The following is a 15,889-nucleotide window of genomic DNA, read 5'->3' on the forward strand; positions in this document are numbered from 1 at the left end:
TTCTTTCATGAGTTATTTACAAGTTTCTGACCGCTTATAAAATGTGTTCAATGTGCTGCCCATTGTGTGGAATTGTCAATGCAACCCTCTTCTCCCACTCTTCACACACTGATTGTCATGGTCCTGGGTCCTTTTGACCCAGGGTTTTGTGTTTTCTATTAGTGTGATTTTTGGTTCTGTTCTTCCTCTGTTTAGTGTTTACTCTGTTCTGCCCGTGTGTTCCTCTATCTAGTCCGCGTTTCTTAGTCTGTGTCCTTGCATGTGTAAGTTCCTGTTTTATTGTGAAGGTCTGCGTCTTAGTGTTTTCAGTTCGCCTCCCTAGTCTCGTCACGTTAATCCCTCCCAGCTGTGTCCCCCACCTGTGTGTAATCTCCCTGTGTTCTCTGTTGTTTAAGTTCTAGTTTTTCCCATTTTAGAGTATTTTCAGTTCTGTTTCTCGCCACCCCTGCTTTGTGTTGTACTCCACCCCTTTGGTTATTAAAGCTCGCTCACAACTACGCAGTCTGCATCTTGGGTCCGTTTATATTTTCACACGGCCTGCCTCGGCACCCCGTGACACTGATAGCAACACCGCAGGAGAAAGGCCAGCACAGGGATCCAGTATCCGTAGTTTCAGGTGCTGCACATCTCGTATCTTGACACCATAGACAATTGCCTTCAGATAACCCCAAAGATAAAAGTCTAAGGGGGTCAGATCGGGAGACCTTGGGGGCCATTCAACTGGCCCACAACAACCAATCCACTTTCCAGGAAACTGTTCATCTAGGAATGCTCGGACCTGGCACCCATAATGTGGTGCTGCACCATCTTGCTGGAAAAACTCAGGGAACGTGCCAGCTTCAGTGCATAAAGAGGGAAACACATCATCATGTAGTAATTTCAAATATCCAGTGGCCTTGAGGTTTCCATTGATGAAGAATGGACCCACTATCGTTGTACCCCATATACCACACCAAACCATCACTTTTGTTGTTCCAACAGTCTTGGAGGGATCCATCCAATGTGGGCTAGTGTCAGACCAATACTGGTGGTTTTGTTTGTTAACTTCACCATTCACATAAAAGTTTGCCTCATCACTGAACAAAATCTTCTGCGTGAACTGAGGGTCCTGTTCCAATTTTTGTTTTCATTGAGATCCTCCGAAGGGATGTTCGACTAATGTCAGTCTCCAGTGACATGCGGCGAGTGCTACGCTGTGGGCTCTTGCTGAATGAAGCTAGGACAGCCACTGATGTTTCTTCATTAGTGACAGTTTTCTTGCGTCCACATTTTGGCAAATCCAACACTGAACCAGCTTCACGAAACTTAGCAAGCAGTTTGCTAACTGTAGCATGGGAGATGGGTGGTCTCGTTGGGTGTCTTGCATTGAGATCTGCTGCAATAACCCAGTTACTGTGTTCACCAGATATCAACACAATTTTGATCCGCTCACGTGTTAACCTCTTCGACATGTCAATGGCTGTGAACAAAGAGAAACTTGTAAATAACTCATGAAAGAATAAAGTTATGTTGAAACCAAGCACACCATTGTTTTTCTTGTGACATTACCAATAAGTTTGATGTGTCACATGGCCCTCTTCCTGTTGAAAAAAAAAATTGTATCCAAGATGGCCGACGTCTAAATGGCCACCACCCATCTTGAGGAGTTTGCCCCCTCACATATACTAATGTGCCACAAACAGGACTTTAATATCACCAACCATTCCCATGTTATTACGGTGTATCCATATAAATGGCCCACCCTGTAGTTTTGTGTAAGCACCCCTGACATTCAAAGCAGGCATTAATAATTTAAACCTTGGGTGCTAATTCAATTTCAACACTATATAGTAATTCGCCTCCTGTACTGTTGTCATGAACTGAGACATTAGCTATAGCCACCCTTAAAAACCTTTTTTTCTGCTTTTTAACCTGCTTTTGGAGAGTCCTACATTTGAAGAGCTTTAGCTTCATTTTTTAGCACTTTAAATGTAGATTTTAATCATTTTGAGTTTCTGCAATCTACAATGTGTTTGTTTTTGTACAAGCAGCTGGGTATACTAATCTGCTCCTTTCATTGGAAATAATGAGCTGAATGAATTCACTCGTGGGTGCTGCCAGCATACACTGTTTGAAAGTTAGAACTTTTTTGCAGTCTAATCTTTAACAGTATTATCAGAAGCTGTGACAATTAAGACAAACTTTACATATGAAGGCTTTAATATTAAGTTTAAAAAATACAAAAACCGTTAAAAAAAAGACTCAAACAAGAAACAGTGTTGCACATTAGATCTGAATGATTCGATTAACATGGAGTAATATGTGTAATTCAAACCACTAAGTCCTTTATTAAACAGAAAGAGTCAAGTCCAAATCTAACTGTTACTTTTGGTTCGAAATCTATTTTAATGCGTGGCCATAAAACCAAAACAATGAGCAAAAATGCTCTGCACTGTGGGAGAAAGCTGCAAAATTGGGTGGCTCTTAAGATGATGTCATAACATTCCCACATAAAGCTATTTGACATTTAAATTCAAAATAAAATATAAACTATCAGACGCTGACGTTTTTATAAATATATATATCCATGTGATGCAGTGACAGAATACATAAGAATGTATACAACTGCTTGAACATAACAGCTACAGACAGACAGAAATGAAAACACACAGAGAAATACGAAAACGTGAGTGTTCTGTTTCTCTATTATATAACAGTATTTAATGTGCTCTAAGATGTCGCATTAGGGATTAGGCTGATAGTGACTGTGCTGCAGATTGTCTCCGCCTCAGTGTATACGCACACAGACAGACTTCTAATGTTTAATATTCCTCATACTAACCACATTGTACATGCAGGCAGCTTTATTATTCATCAGAGCAAAATGAGGCTTCTCTCTCTGGTTGATAAGCTGGAGTTTTTATGTTGTGATGTTCCACGCTCTCCCAGACATCAAAACTTAAGACTGATGTTCGCAAAAACTGGGAAATCTGGTGTTAATATTCTAGCTTTTTAAGAAAAACAGCCAGTGTGAGGAGGATGAATGCTTTAAAATTAGTATGCTGCTTTTTAGCTATTTCTATAGCTACTTTTTGGTTTGTTTGTTTTTGATTTTGATTTTGATTTAAATAAAAACTGTGATCACAAAACTCCCCAAAATTAGTTATTATGTACTAAATCAGAGAGTCAAACGCTGCTGTTCTGTCAAATGCCCTTGGTGTTGCAACTTATATACATAAACTGTCCTTTTGCATCAGTGCTTTTAGTGCATCAGTACCAATATTAGATCATGGCAGATTATCTTCCTCTTTTGAGGTGTGATATAGTTCACAGTTGGTGATACGGTGGCAGCAGAGTAAAGTCAGCCAGTAAAGTGTGGTTCTTTTGGAAGCCTTGTGTTTTTTGCATGTTTTTATCTAAGTTTTTCCATTCATTTTCACTCACACATTGGTAAGATTTTAATGCAAGGAATTACTTCCTTAGATTGTTGTTTGATTATAATAGTATAACTGTGCATGTTTAAAAATGCCAAGTTGTTTTTTTGTAATCTTCTATATGTGACAACGTAGCAGCAAGATCCTACTGATGACTCTGCTCCAATTTACTGCTCTCACTACTGAGACATAGCCAGGTGATGCCAAGGGATAGCTTGTGTCATGAGACACAGCTTTGACAAAACACCAGCATTTGACGCCCTGGGAATGAGAAAGAGCTGGGTAGTAACAGTGTCCTACCCTGTGTTTTATGGCAGATGGCAAACAGTGTTAACTTGCAATACCTCCAGCCACTGTGTTGGAGTGTTAAATAGTTACTGACACTGGATTATTTTTGACATTATTATATTTGTATGAAGGCACATTAAACTTTGTCATCAAAAATCCTAAACTGATTATTGTCTTAGTCAGTAGGCGAATAGTAGTGATTTTATTCAACCGTATCAAAGGTGTCACTGAATCTTACTATACCGCTGAAAGAAGACATGTCAATAAACATGTTTGGCTTAAAAGTGTGAACATGTCGTGAACATCTGTCACCTCCCCTTGCTATCCATGTCTGTCGCTTCTTAACCCAGCTGACTTTCAGTTTCCTCTTTGTGCTTTTCTCCTCTTTTTAAAGCAATCCAGCTGATTGCATTCAACATCCAACCTCCTCACTCACAGTGTAACATGCTGAGTAAATGCTGATAGTCTGTTCAGGCTGTTGGCATGAGATATACAGTGCTGTGAAAAAGTATTTGCCCCCCTTCCTGATTTCTTAGTTTTTTGTATATATATCACACTTGTTTCAGATCGTCAAACACATTTTAATATTAACCAAACTAAAATAACCAAACAAGTGATTGATTGATTGATTGATTGATTGATTGATTGATTGATTGATTGATTGATTGATTGATTGATTGATTGATTGATTGATTGATTAGACAGCCTGGTGATTATTAGGTTTGGGTGTGGCTAGTACAATTGGACTCCTTTTACTCAAGCTGTGGTTAAGTTAAGTCGTGATTTAACATGGCAGTAAGTATTTTTTCACTTAGGGCCTGGCAGGTTTAAGCTTGTTTCCTGACATAAATTAGATAATTGTTTAAAAACTGCACATTGTATTTGTTTGGGTTATGAGTCACTTATATTAGAACATGTTTGATGTTCTGAAGCATTTAACTGTGAGCAAAACAAGAAATCAGGAGAGGGAATGCAGAGTACTGAAAAATACTTTCTCATTGCACTTATTATTGAATTTGTTAAGCATTAATGTGGTAATTATTTATAGATGTTCAAAAAACACAGCAAGGAGCACATTATACATAATCTGATCAAACTGTGCTTAAGTCAGTGAGAGTAGAAACCTGAGTGTGAACTTTTTAAACAAACCATACTTGTTTGGAAGGGTTTACATACTGCTTCACTGAATTTTGTCTTCTTTTTTGTTAAATAAATAATGAGCTGGCATGCTATGCAGTTTTGCTCGTAGTTTTATTTATGTAATTTTATGACTGGATGTTTTTCAAGTATTTTATTAGCCTGTTACTTAGCATATCAACATATCCTCATTGCACCAGTGCAGTTTATCAATGCATCTTGCAAGCTAGCAGAGGCTAGCTAGCATCCAGACGCGTTACTGTAATCCGATTACTTTTTTCAAGTAACGAGTAAAGTAAGGGATTACTATTGCAAAAACGGTAATTAGATTACCGTTACTTTCCCGTAGGAACGCTGCATTACTGCGTTACAAAAACCGTGATTTTTTTGCGAGAAGGTCTCATGACAGTGACGTAAGCAAGTGCGTCGTTTGTGACAACAGCTGTGTGCAGATCAACAATATCCAGTGCGGGAGAGAGTATGAGCGTGCAGCGTTTAAAGCGTGGAAGTACTGACCTTACTAAAAACATTAGCGTCCGTTGTGCGTGGGAAGGAAACTTCTTTTTAAAGCGAAAAACCCCCCTAAACTTCCAAGCAAGCACCGAGTGCGCAACGACGTAATGGGAAATTCACAGAGAAACTCGCGGATTCTTCAACTGACCGCTGCGGCACACCTGCACCAGGGTAAACCTCCGCCTACGCCACTCCTGCTTTACAGGTGAAAATAGAGCAAAAGGACCGCTAGTCTTTGACTTTATTTATTTTCTGCTGTGTTTTACTTGCATCTATTTGAAAGAGTGAGTGTAAACACAAAAAATTTTTTTGCTTGATGCATGAAGTGAAAAGATTAAAACTAATAAAACAAGTTTAAAAAAGAGACTTTTCCATTTGATTACATTTTGTATGATGGATTATGTAAAAAAAGTAGAATTGGGCTGAAAGATCTATCGCTTTATCACCTATTCAGGTTGTAAATCGTGTTTTTAAAAAGTAACTAAGTAATTAATTACTTTTGAAAATAAGTAATCAGTAAAGTAACGGGATTACTTTTTGGGGGAAGTAATCAGTAATTAGTTACTGATTACTTTTTTCAAGTAAGTTGACCAACACTGATACAGACAAAGGAACTTCTCAGTCCAAAAGGCCAACACGGTAGTGGCCAAAACGCTAATGTTGAAGCTTCAAAATATACAATCTAGGATCAGTGGGTGACTCCATCAGTTTTTTTTATTGTCTATGTTCTTAACTTGTAAAACTTAAGGGTTTTCCAGCTAGCAGTTAATTTTTGGTTCGGTGCTGAGCATGTGGTATATAGTGGGCTCCCAAGAGCTTTTCAAGCCTCAAAATTAGGTAAATGAAATGAGCTGTGTGTCTAAATACCACAACAGCCCCTTTTCCATTATTACCTACTTGAATCGACTCGCCATGGTTTGCCACGGTTTTCAGGGTTTATCATTAGGTCATAGTACCTGGTACTGTCATGGGTGTATACTAGAAGGGAAACTGGACGAGCAGCAAGGGATGATCACGGAAGCAGAAAGACAAAAAACCCGATTAAAATAGTTAAATAAAAATAAATACACTTTATTTACAGCATAAAAATACCCTGACCAGGGAAGAGAATTTTTTTTAAAACATAAAACTCAGCACAATAAAAGTCCAAAAGGTCCTCAGTCAGTGAGCTAAAGTCCCAAGGGTCCCAATCAGGCTCTGCAACACTTCTTGGCCGTTAAGGGTCCGCCGAGTCCACCAGTGGGAGCCAGGCTGACAGCGTCCTCCGTCGTCTCCTCGCCATTCCACACCACCTTCCACCCGCGAGGGCAAAGCTCCAAACTCTGCCTGCCACTGCTCCGTGCCTTTAGTGTTTAGCTGCCATCAACTGGACCCTCTCTCTTCTCCTGCTGTCGCGCCCTTCCGCCAATTGCCACCCCACGGCTCTCACTGCCTTTGCCAGCTATGTTTCCCTTTTCCGACCAACAATAAGGGAGGCCTGATTGATTGCCGTCCTCTATGCCCTCCAGGTGTATCTAATTAGTTAGGGAAAGCAGGGGGGAGGAGTCTCTCCAGAAGAAGTCCCAATAAATACAGTAAAAGCATGCAAAAAAAGAAAAATACTCTTATCATCAAACACAATAAAGCATGCAACAACCAGTAAAGAAAAATCCTTCTGCCCTAGATGGCAGTACCAGGTACTAAGATAGTACCTGCTCAGCCAGAGTTCCTAGCAGGTACTAACATGTGACGTTCTCAGACTGCATGCCACAGACTGGCTGGTCAGTAGTTTCACTCGATTGTGAGAGCATCTCATTCAGGAAAATCAAAACCGCCTGGTATATCTTTGCCATGAAGTCCACTTTTGTTGTATCGTTCATTAATTACATCGTGGGATGCTAGGACGTTTCTATGACAATGACCACGCACATTAGGAGGTACTCAATTGTAATGGAAAACCAGTCGATCCGAGTAGCTAATATTGGAAAAGGGGCTTAAGGCGCTCCTTATAGCTAAGGGGAAACTACAATGAGAGCTCAGTGTCCCTTCCTATGAAAAACCTCTTTAATGTTACACATAAAGTATTTGTTTTTGCTTTTATTGACATTTATTTGAAAAGAGACCATGTACATTATTAACACAAATGCCCCCCATTGGATGCATTGTACCAGAGTTAGCTTAAAGCTAACTCTGCTTTAAGAGTTAGCTTAAAGCTAACTCTGCCATCCCTTGGTGGGTTACATGAAGATGATAACAAAAATGTCAAATCAAAAGTATATTGCTGACTACATTTTTAAAGTAGAAATTCACATATCACATATGATATAACATGCTGCTATTGAGAAGAATTTAAACATTCACTGTGTTTGAGTTTTCTGCCAGCATTTTAGTTCACACTTGCATTAGAGGTTAAAGCTCAAACCTGAAGCCACCTTTTCTCTGTTCTAGCCACATTTTGTGATTTATGCCAGCAGCACTTTTCCCATAAAAACCTGGTCTTGTTCAGCTATAATTTGATGGCTTAAAATAAAACCTTGGATCAGTCCTTTGAAGCCATCCCTGTGTCCATTTTGGCAAAGCTGTAGCTGTAAATAATGTAGTTTGCAGCAGCGGAGCCTAGTGAGCCCCCATTTACTGGCCGAACATTTGATAGATGGCAGTTTTCGCAGGCTAAAAGGGCCAGATCACTCCATCGTTCTTTCTTTTTCAATCTCTTGCCGTCTTTCTCTCTCCCACTGCTTTCCTCCTCGCTCTCATGTCATCGCTCACTCTGTCCGCTCCTCTCTTGCTTTTTGATCCTCTCAGACTCTACCTCCTTTCCTTGCTCTACACATCTTGTTCTCTCTCTGTCTCATTCTCCTATTTTTGGTCCCAGCTGCATCAATAATTCATATCTTTGCATGGACTTTCTGACTTGAGAGCTATCAACAAGAGCTATCAGGGTCATCATGTTACACCTGTGACATACGCTGTCCCACATGAGGATGCATGCACACACACACACACACACACACACACACACACACACACAGTTAAACACAAATGGACGATAGTGCACACATTTAGTGACGCAAGAGAAGGCAGTCAGGTACTCAAGTCACGTTTTTGATCACATGAATGCAGCAAAAAAAATAATCAGAAACAGTGATGATAAATTAATGAGCAGAGAAACTCAGTTTTGGACTAAGGCATCAAACTCACCTCACAGGCTTCAGTGTCTTATTGAAATAAAGCCCTGTGCACTGTGTCACCAAAACACATCCTCCTTGTTGTGATTTGAACATGCCTGATGCTCACTGTTCATTTCTGTGAAAGAGTCAACAACTGGTGAGTTATTGGGGAACGGTGACATATTGTAAGATAGTCACAGGCTGACCTGGGAGTATAATGCCAAACAAGTGTGTACTTTCTCAAACTTTGCTTGAAGATAGCAAGACACAGTGCATGCTAGATAATTTCTTACACTGCTGTCACCAAAGCTTCAGATCTGCCTCACGGGGTAATCTAGGGCTACTATTTTTGGATTGACAGACAGTTTTCACGGCTGGATGCTGGGCTGAGTTCCTGACTTCAGTGAACACAAGAAAAGGCTTATCTTATCTTGCAAGGCTACAAACATGTGATAAAATGTCTCTTTAATATTTTGAATAAAATCCATCAAATAGGGTGCAAATCAGCCTGCTAGACTTGCTGTTTGACATGAAGGTGCAAAATTTAGAAGGTGTGCATTCTTAATAATGGATTGGATTTATATAGCACTTTTCAAGGCACCCAAAACGCTTTACAATGCCACTATTCATTCACTCACTGGTGGAGGCAAGCTACGGTTGTAGCCACAGCTGCCCTGGGGCAGACTGACAGAAGCGAGGCTGCCATATCGCGCCCCTCTGGCCAACACCAGTAGGCAAGTAGGGTAAAGTGTCTTGCCCAAGGACACAACGACCAGGACAGAGAGCCCGGGGATCGAACCGGCGACCTTCCGGTTACAGACACGCTTCCCAACCCCCTGAGCCACGGTCGCCTTCTTAGATCTACTCATCTCTCCCTTTTCTGCTGTAGGTTTGCTGACACATTCATGTGTGTCTCTTCAGCATAAGCCAGCTAACCATAGCAGCTCCCCTTCCTGTCAGGAGCCCTCTTTAATCTGAATTGACATTATGAGACCTTTGCTGAACAAAAAGCTGGACCTCACTTCAAATCTTCGTATAGCTAATCTCACCTTCTGATTTGACCATCTGTCTCTTAAAACTGTTTTAAGGTGATGAAACTGTCAGAAACTGTCACGGCCTGGGGGTTCAGCTGGTCGCTGATCAGCTGTCTCCCCCTCTTTTTCTCTAGTCCTCTCTCTCTCTCTCTTCTCCGCTTTCTCGCCAGGGCTGAACTCATTATGGGTTCACGCCCTTGGCCCACGGCCTCGGAGGAAGAAACACCTGTGCCTTATCAGTGTGGTATTTAAGAGGGGAAGCAATGGCTGTTCTTCGCTGGATCGTTGCGAGAATCGCGTCAGTGAAAGTCGAGCGCCCCAGCAAGTATTTTCCCATGCAGTGTATGTGTTCAGCATTTAACAAGCGTCTCTTTGTGTACAGATTCCCTGGACTGTTCCCCGGGTGTGCGAGTGGATTCGTGTCTGGATTGTGTGGAGTGAGACGAGTGTGTTCCCCTGGATTTTCCCCGGAGCCCTGCCCCCCTCACCTTTTGTACATAGCACTGCCTCATATCTGTGTATATACTCTCTTTGGACATTGTTCTGCAATAAATTTCCTTGTGTGCATCATCCCCGGAGTCCAGCGCGTGAGTCCACCCCGTACGTCGTGACAGAATCACAACAATGGGGAAAAAAGAAATTCAAATTAAATTCAAAGTGCAAAGAGAAAATTTGAAACAGAAAACAAACTCAGTTCTCCTGTGTTTAAGATGTTTTGTCAGCCCGTACATCCACCCCAACCTCCTCCCTAAGCAGACTTTGTGGTTCTATAACCCCTAGTTTTTCCTTCTCCCAGTTTCTATAGGCACTAATAAATCTAACAGTTGGTCCAGTGAACCCAGGATTAATATTATTGAAGGACAAGGTAAGAAGAAAAGGTGGCCAAACTTAAAATTGCCAATGCGGCAGATTTACCAAGCAAAGAAATTGCATAAAATTGCAGCAAAATAGTGTGTTAGCACAATCACCAATTAGTACTTATAGGTTTGCTTAGTTTTACAGGGGATTTACAAAAGTTGTGCTCTTTTCCAAACACAGGTGCAATCAGTTCATTTCAACATCAAGTGCAAAAAATAAGAATTGCTTTTTTTCTGTGGTAAAGATTGGTGCAATCAGTAGCAAACTGCGTGTCGCAAACATTAGTAAATCTTTTTGCGGGCTTCATTTAAATATTCTCCTCCCTGCAGTTTTGTGCTGTCACTTCATTCTCTTTGTAAATACCCACAGTATTTTTTTACACCAAACACCATCGGTGCAACGTGTTGGTAAATCTGTCCCGTAGTCAGTCAAGTAGTCTGCTAACACCTGCTGTGCAGAGATACTGGTAGACTTGACCTGAGGTGTCAGCCATTCTATGTTGGGCCATGAGCTAAATCAAGTATTTGTTCTCTGTGCCACTTGGTGTGTTTCACTGCCTATGTAGTCGATATGTTTGAGTTTGTTGCAGGACCTTGTGTTTTATGCAGTCAGACTTTCTAACCACATACTGTATGGGATAAAAGTTCCAGGCTTTCCATTCTTTTTTTCTGCCAAAAGCTCTGGAAGCTTTAACTTCTCTTAGCATGGTGTAGTCTAATCTCCAGCTTGCAATCTCCTAGCTGGCTGTCATCGAGTAGCGAATAATCATCAGTCTGAATCGTTTAATGTAAACACCAATATTCAATGCTCCATGCATGCAACCTGCAAGAGGGTGAGAGGGGCAGAGAGGGAAAGAGCAGCCACCAGGAATATCAGGACTTAAGGCTGCATGAGTTACAGCTCAGCACGGCTCAGCGAGTGAGTTACTGTTATGCAAGAGCTCAGTCAGCCCAGCTGGAGATCAGGGAGAGAGAGAGAGAGAGAGCAGCAGCAGTCCGAGTGAGAGCACAAGCAAGTAAGCCGAGAGACGGCGAAGAGCAGGCTGGAGAGAAAACAGCAGCAAGTGAGCAGAGAGCAGGCAGATTACAGCTGGATCTACTACACATGCATACACGAACACACTTATATACACGCTGTCACGATCCTTTCTTCTGTCTCATGCCTCTATGCAGAGCAGCAGCATCATGAGAGGACACACAGAGGGAGTTTACCTCTCTTCACCAAGGGAGTAAGGAAAAGAAGAGAGGAGAGGAGAAGACTGAAGAAAGCAAGACAGAGAAAAAAGGAAAGAAAGAAGAAAACTTTCCTCTACAGGATCTTTCCTCCACGTTTTGAGACTTACCATGAGGCTCTGAATTCTCTTCCTCTCTCATAGCTCTTCTTCAGTAGCTGAACCCATGTCTCTAAAAGTGGCAGCCACCAGTAAAAGTGCCAGCACCCACCTCTTGATGCTGCTGTGCCCCCTGCTCTGTGCTCTGGTCCCTGCTGGAGGCTCCACACTGAGCCCCGAGGACTCGCGGAGCACTGCTGCCACGTTGCTGCCAGAGGACTTGACCGGCACAACAATACAACTCCAGCCAGACCTGCAGACTGAAGCCCAGACACCAACAGAGGCACAGACAGAAGCACAGACAGAGGCTCTGACAGATATGCAGACCCAGGGTGTCACCAGCAATTATACAGGTTGGTCTAATGCCTTACTTTTACTTTTACTTTTACTGTTTTCACTGCTTCAATATTTCAGTGTGCATGAGGGGCAAATGGTCATTCTTGCTTATTAGCAAAACATTTTGAGGAGGATGACTGAGTGCCAAAGCTGAATCTATGGAAAGACTGAAATCCCACACTGAATAAAACATTCATACAAATAAGACAAGCAGCAACAACAAACAGTGTATTAAAAAGTCAATTTAGTCTTTTTTTAAAGTCTAACCCTTTACACATAATCCAGGAAAATTGCAAAAACTGTGAAAAAAGGACCACAATAACAACATAACACAGTATGCATAAAAATCCAGGTAAATGGGGTATTTACAAAAACACTACAAAAAGATTTTTGCATATCTACCTCCTCTCCAGTCAACCTCACTATGGTTTTATCTGGTTCCTTACCTGAACTCAACCTAAGCACAAAAACCACAACAACAGCAACAAAAATTCTCTAAGATCATTTTATTTAAGCAACACTGCATTTTATCTACAAAAGTGTCTTTGAAAGTACCTAAAAGTCCAGTGGACTTGTGTTTTATGCAGTGCTTTACTTGTGTTTTATCCTTTGCTTAAAGCTGGTTTGAAATTTTCAGCTTGAGCACCCATAGAAAAAAAGCAACTTACTCGCTCTGAAAGCTTCCACTTTGTCTTTCAGTTCACTCACAAGAAAGATGTAAAAAAACAGAAAGAAACCAAAACAAAATAGAACACGCATGTTATCACTCTGGCTGTTATAGTGGATGAGTGTGCCTCTCAGTCATTTGGACTGTTTATGAAGGCCTGCCTTTACTTTTGATTTATAGTAAATCCTTCTGTTTGCAGTTAAGTAAGCTTGCAGTTTTGTAATCGTGCGAACATTTGGCAGCACAAGTACATGCAAGGACACACGTGTAAAAGGAGCAAGACCCCCGTACAGAACAGAGCAGGCTTCAGTCACAAGAAATCTGACAATAAGTCAGATAAACAATACATAAGCTGTGAAAGATGCGGCTTGCAGATTTGCAGCAAATGTTGGCAGGATAAAACAGCCTAAACCTCTCATGTCTAAATTATCATCAGTGACAACTGTAACCAATCAGGATAAGTTGTTCTCCCCAGTTAAGAAAATAATCATTGTCACATACATCAAAAACTACTGTTTCTTTCAATGAAAGTCTGTTATTGCTTTCTCCAAAACGTAGAACGGGTTAGGGTTAACAGCTATGATGGCTTAAGTCTCAGAGGATTACCACAGCCACTATGAGATTTGTTAATTGGATGCGTGGTAGTGTACCAGCTGAGCCATTAGCAGTTGTGGGCTGACATTAAGATTGGCAGATCTGCCCGGATTGTTTGGGGTGGACTTTGTGGCCTGCTGCAACTAACAGTGTGCTCAGTTTGATTATTAGCATGAGCTGGTATACAATAAGCAGATAGTACCCTCTTGTTTTGTGCAGCAAGCTGAAACTATTGTGTTTTTAGGGTCTAGTAGGTGCTTCCAAAACACGAGGCGTTTTGAGTGACACAATTTATATATAAGTCATTTAAATGCAATCCAGTTAGCCACGTAAATGGCAGCTCTAACGTTAGCGCTCACATTTACCAAATAAAAGACAGAAAAATGAACCAGCAGTAAAAACCTGACTTTATTAAACCTATGTGTAACAGAGGAAATACAATGTGATTTTGACTTGGCAGACCTAAATATAAAAATGTATAACAGTCATTTTTTTCAACTTGTTAGGCATCCATCACACTATGGAGCAATTTAGAGAGAAAAAACAAACAAGCTCAAACAGCATTAGAAGGAAATAAAAGGCTACAGCAAGAGATGCTGTTGGATTACATCACTGCAGAGCTCATATGAGCAACGTGGAAAGCAAACAGAGAAAAAAAATGGTAGCTTCCATGGGATCCCTGAAATGTTTGGTGTGAAACAACTTTAATATTATCAGTAAACGCAAATCCGTAAATGTAAGCAACAACTCTGTCATGCAAAGAGGAAACAAAGCCATTCAAAAAATAAATGCTGCTGTCTCCTGTCAGCTTTATATACAGCACTACAGTCTTATGAGATAAGTGGAAAAGTTTCATGTCCTGTGATTCTACTTGGAACTCATGGATGCCACAGCTTCTGTGGTAAAAAGGAGGTGAGGTCTAATAGTGCACCGAGCATGAGCAACACACATCTGCGAAGGCACTATCAATGAGTAGCAGACAATATGTTGCCATCCATTTTCAGGAAAAGGCTTGCCTATTTGAGCAAGATAATATCAAACCATAGTATGCACGTATTCCAAAAATATTATTTTAAATAAAAGAAAAAAAAACACAAAATACCAAGTTTCAACATTTCATATACGATGTAGTTGGATTATGATTTGGCAGACAGCTACACTTGCAGCATGTTTAAGTACAAACTGAGGGTTTCCATGTCTGGCTCTCTGATGCCTCTTTGGCAGCGGTCCCCAACCTTTTTTGCGCCACGGACCGGTTTATGCCCGACAATATTTTCTTTAAGGTATCGCGGATAAATACAGCAAAATAAAACTAGTACCGGTACCCAAAAAAAGAAGATTTATTCATAACACATGTGAAAAGACCCAGGAAAACCGATAAAAACGATAACAAAATAACGCTAAAAACCCTGAAAACCATACATTACACACCCGAGCCTCAACTCTCGCGGCCCGGTACAGAAGTGTAAGTGGGTGCTGTGTGAGGCGGCAGGTGATGCAGTTAAAGAAAGTTCATTATGTCCACGCTGGAGCAGCTCAGCCTGAAGAGAAAGCTGCAGCGCCACTCGCATGATTTCATCTCTACTGGAGCATGAGCTGCCTTTATCTTTTCCTCCTCTCCCACTGCCCATCTAGGCTATTCCTCTTTGCTTTTCTGTCTATAAGTCTCTCCGTTTCACCAATCCCTGTCTCCTCTGTTTCTCAGTTAATTGCTTTTTTTTATCCTCTGTCACTTGGTTTCTTTCTTCATCTCATCTCATTTCCCTTCTTTATTCTATTATCATTTGTATTTTTTCTTTTACTTTTTCCCACTGTCTCTCTCTCTTTTTGGTTTTCCACCATTTATTCTTACGTCCTCGCCCACCCTCCTCTCAGTCACACTGCCCATATCTTCACGTGTACACACAAACAGCCTACAGCAGATGACAAAATGCAAAGCTCACGTGGCTAATACACACATAATTCACTTTCTCTCTCTCTCTCACACACACACACACACACTAGAAATGGACGCACTCAGCCCAAACGACAGCAATCTTCTTAAAGGTTTAGAGAATAAACAACACAGTTGCTCATTTCACAACTGCAGCAATCTGTCTGACCAAGCAGGAATAAGCACTTCATGCTTTAATAACACACACACACACATACAGGTAATCAGCTGGCCTGCCACACTGCACCACATGGAGGGTTTTCACTTGACCAGAGGTTTTATGCAAGAGAGTGCCCAAAAATTTTAAATCCTAAACGTGTGATTAATGTTAACTCTCCTAAAAGCAACATGTGAGTGGTAGCTATGTTTATGACAAAATCAAATCCTAATCAGCTAGCTTTAAGAGATAAAAGCTGCTCTCCAGATTCTGTTTACTTACCCCCATCACTTTAAAGCTGTTTGATTTTTTACTTTAGGACCAGATTACAGCAGCAATGCAGTGTTTATGTTTAGTCATTATAGGTGTTTTAGTTTTGGCTTTGTAAGTATAAAGCCACTGTCAGGTGACAAAAATTAATTCAGTTAAATATAGGAGATGCAGAGCACTTTGATTCAGCAGCCAAATTAAAGGCAATGA

At 41.0% G+C, this 15,889-nt stretch overlaps 1 protein-coding gene across 3 annotated transcripts in view; it reads left to right on the forward strand.

Annotated features, from left to right (window-relative positions):
- Nucleotides 1–15,889, forward strand: part of LOC147309518 (uncharacterized) — a 40,250-nt gene that overhangs the window by 9,289 nt on the left and 15,072 nt on the right. Inside the window, exons 1-2 of one of the 3 annotated variants that reach the window (XM_086269977.1) lie at nucleotides 1,740–9,832; nucleotides 9,917–12,075. In XM_086269977.1, the coding sequence (XP_086126103.1) occupies nucleotides 11,790–12,075 (286 nt within the window). In that variant the 5' untranslated portion in view covers nucleotides 1,740–9,832; nucleotides 9,917–11,789. Of the gene's footprint in view, nucleotides 1–1,739; nucleotides 9,833–9,916; nucleotides 12,076–15,889 lie in introns of those variants that run through there. The other 2 variants (XM_086269978.1, XM_086269979.1) reach the window with 2 other exon arrangements.

This window comes from Aulonocara sp. 'chitande type north' Nkhata Bay, linkage group LG17, assembly GCF_057382095.1.
Source record: "Aulonocara sp. 'chitande type north' Nkhata Bay isolate Kocher_YH1m ecotype deep benthic linkage group LG17, A_spYH_male_GT1.1, whole genome shotgun sequence".
NCBI lineage: Eukaryota > Metazoa > Chordata > Actinopteri > Cichliformes > Cichlidae > Aulonocara > Aulonocara sp. 'chitande type north' Nkhata Bay.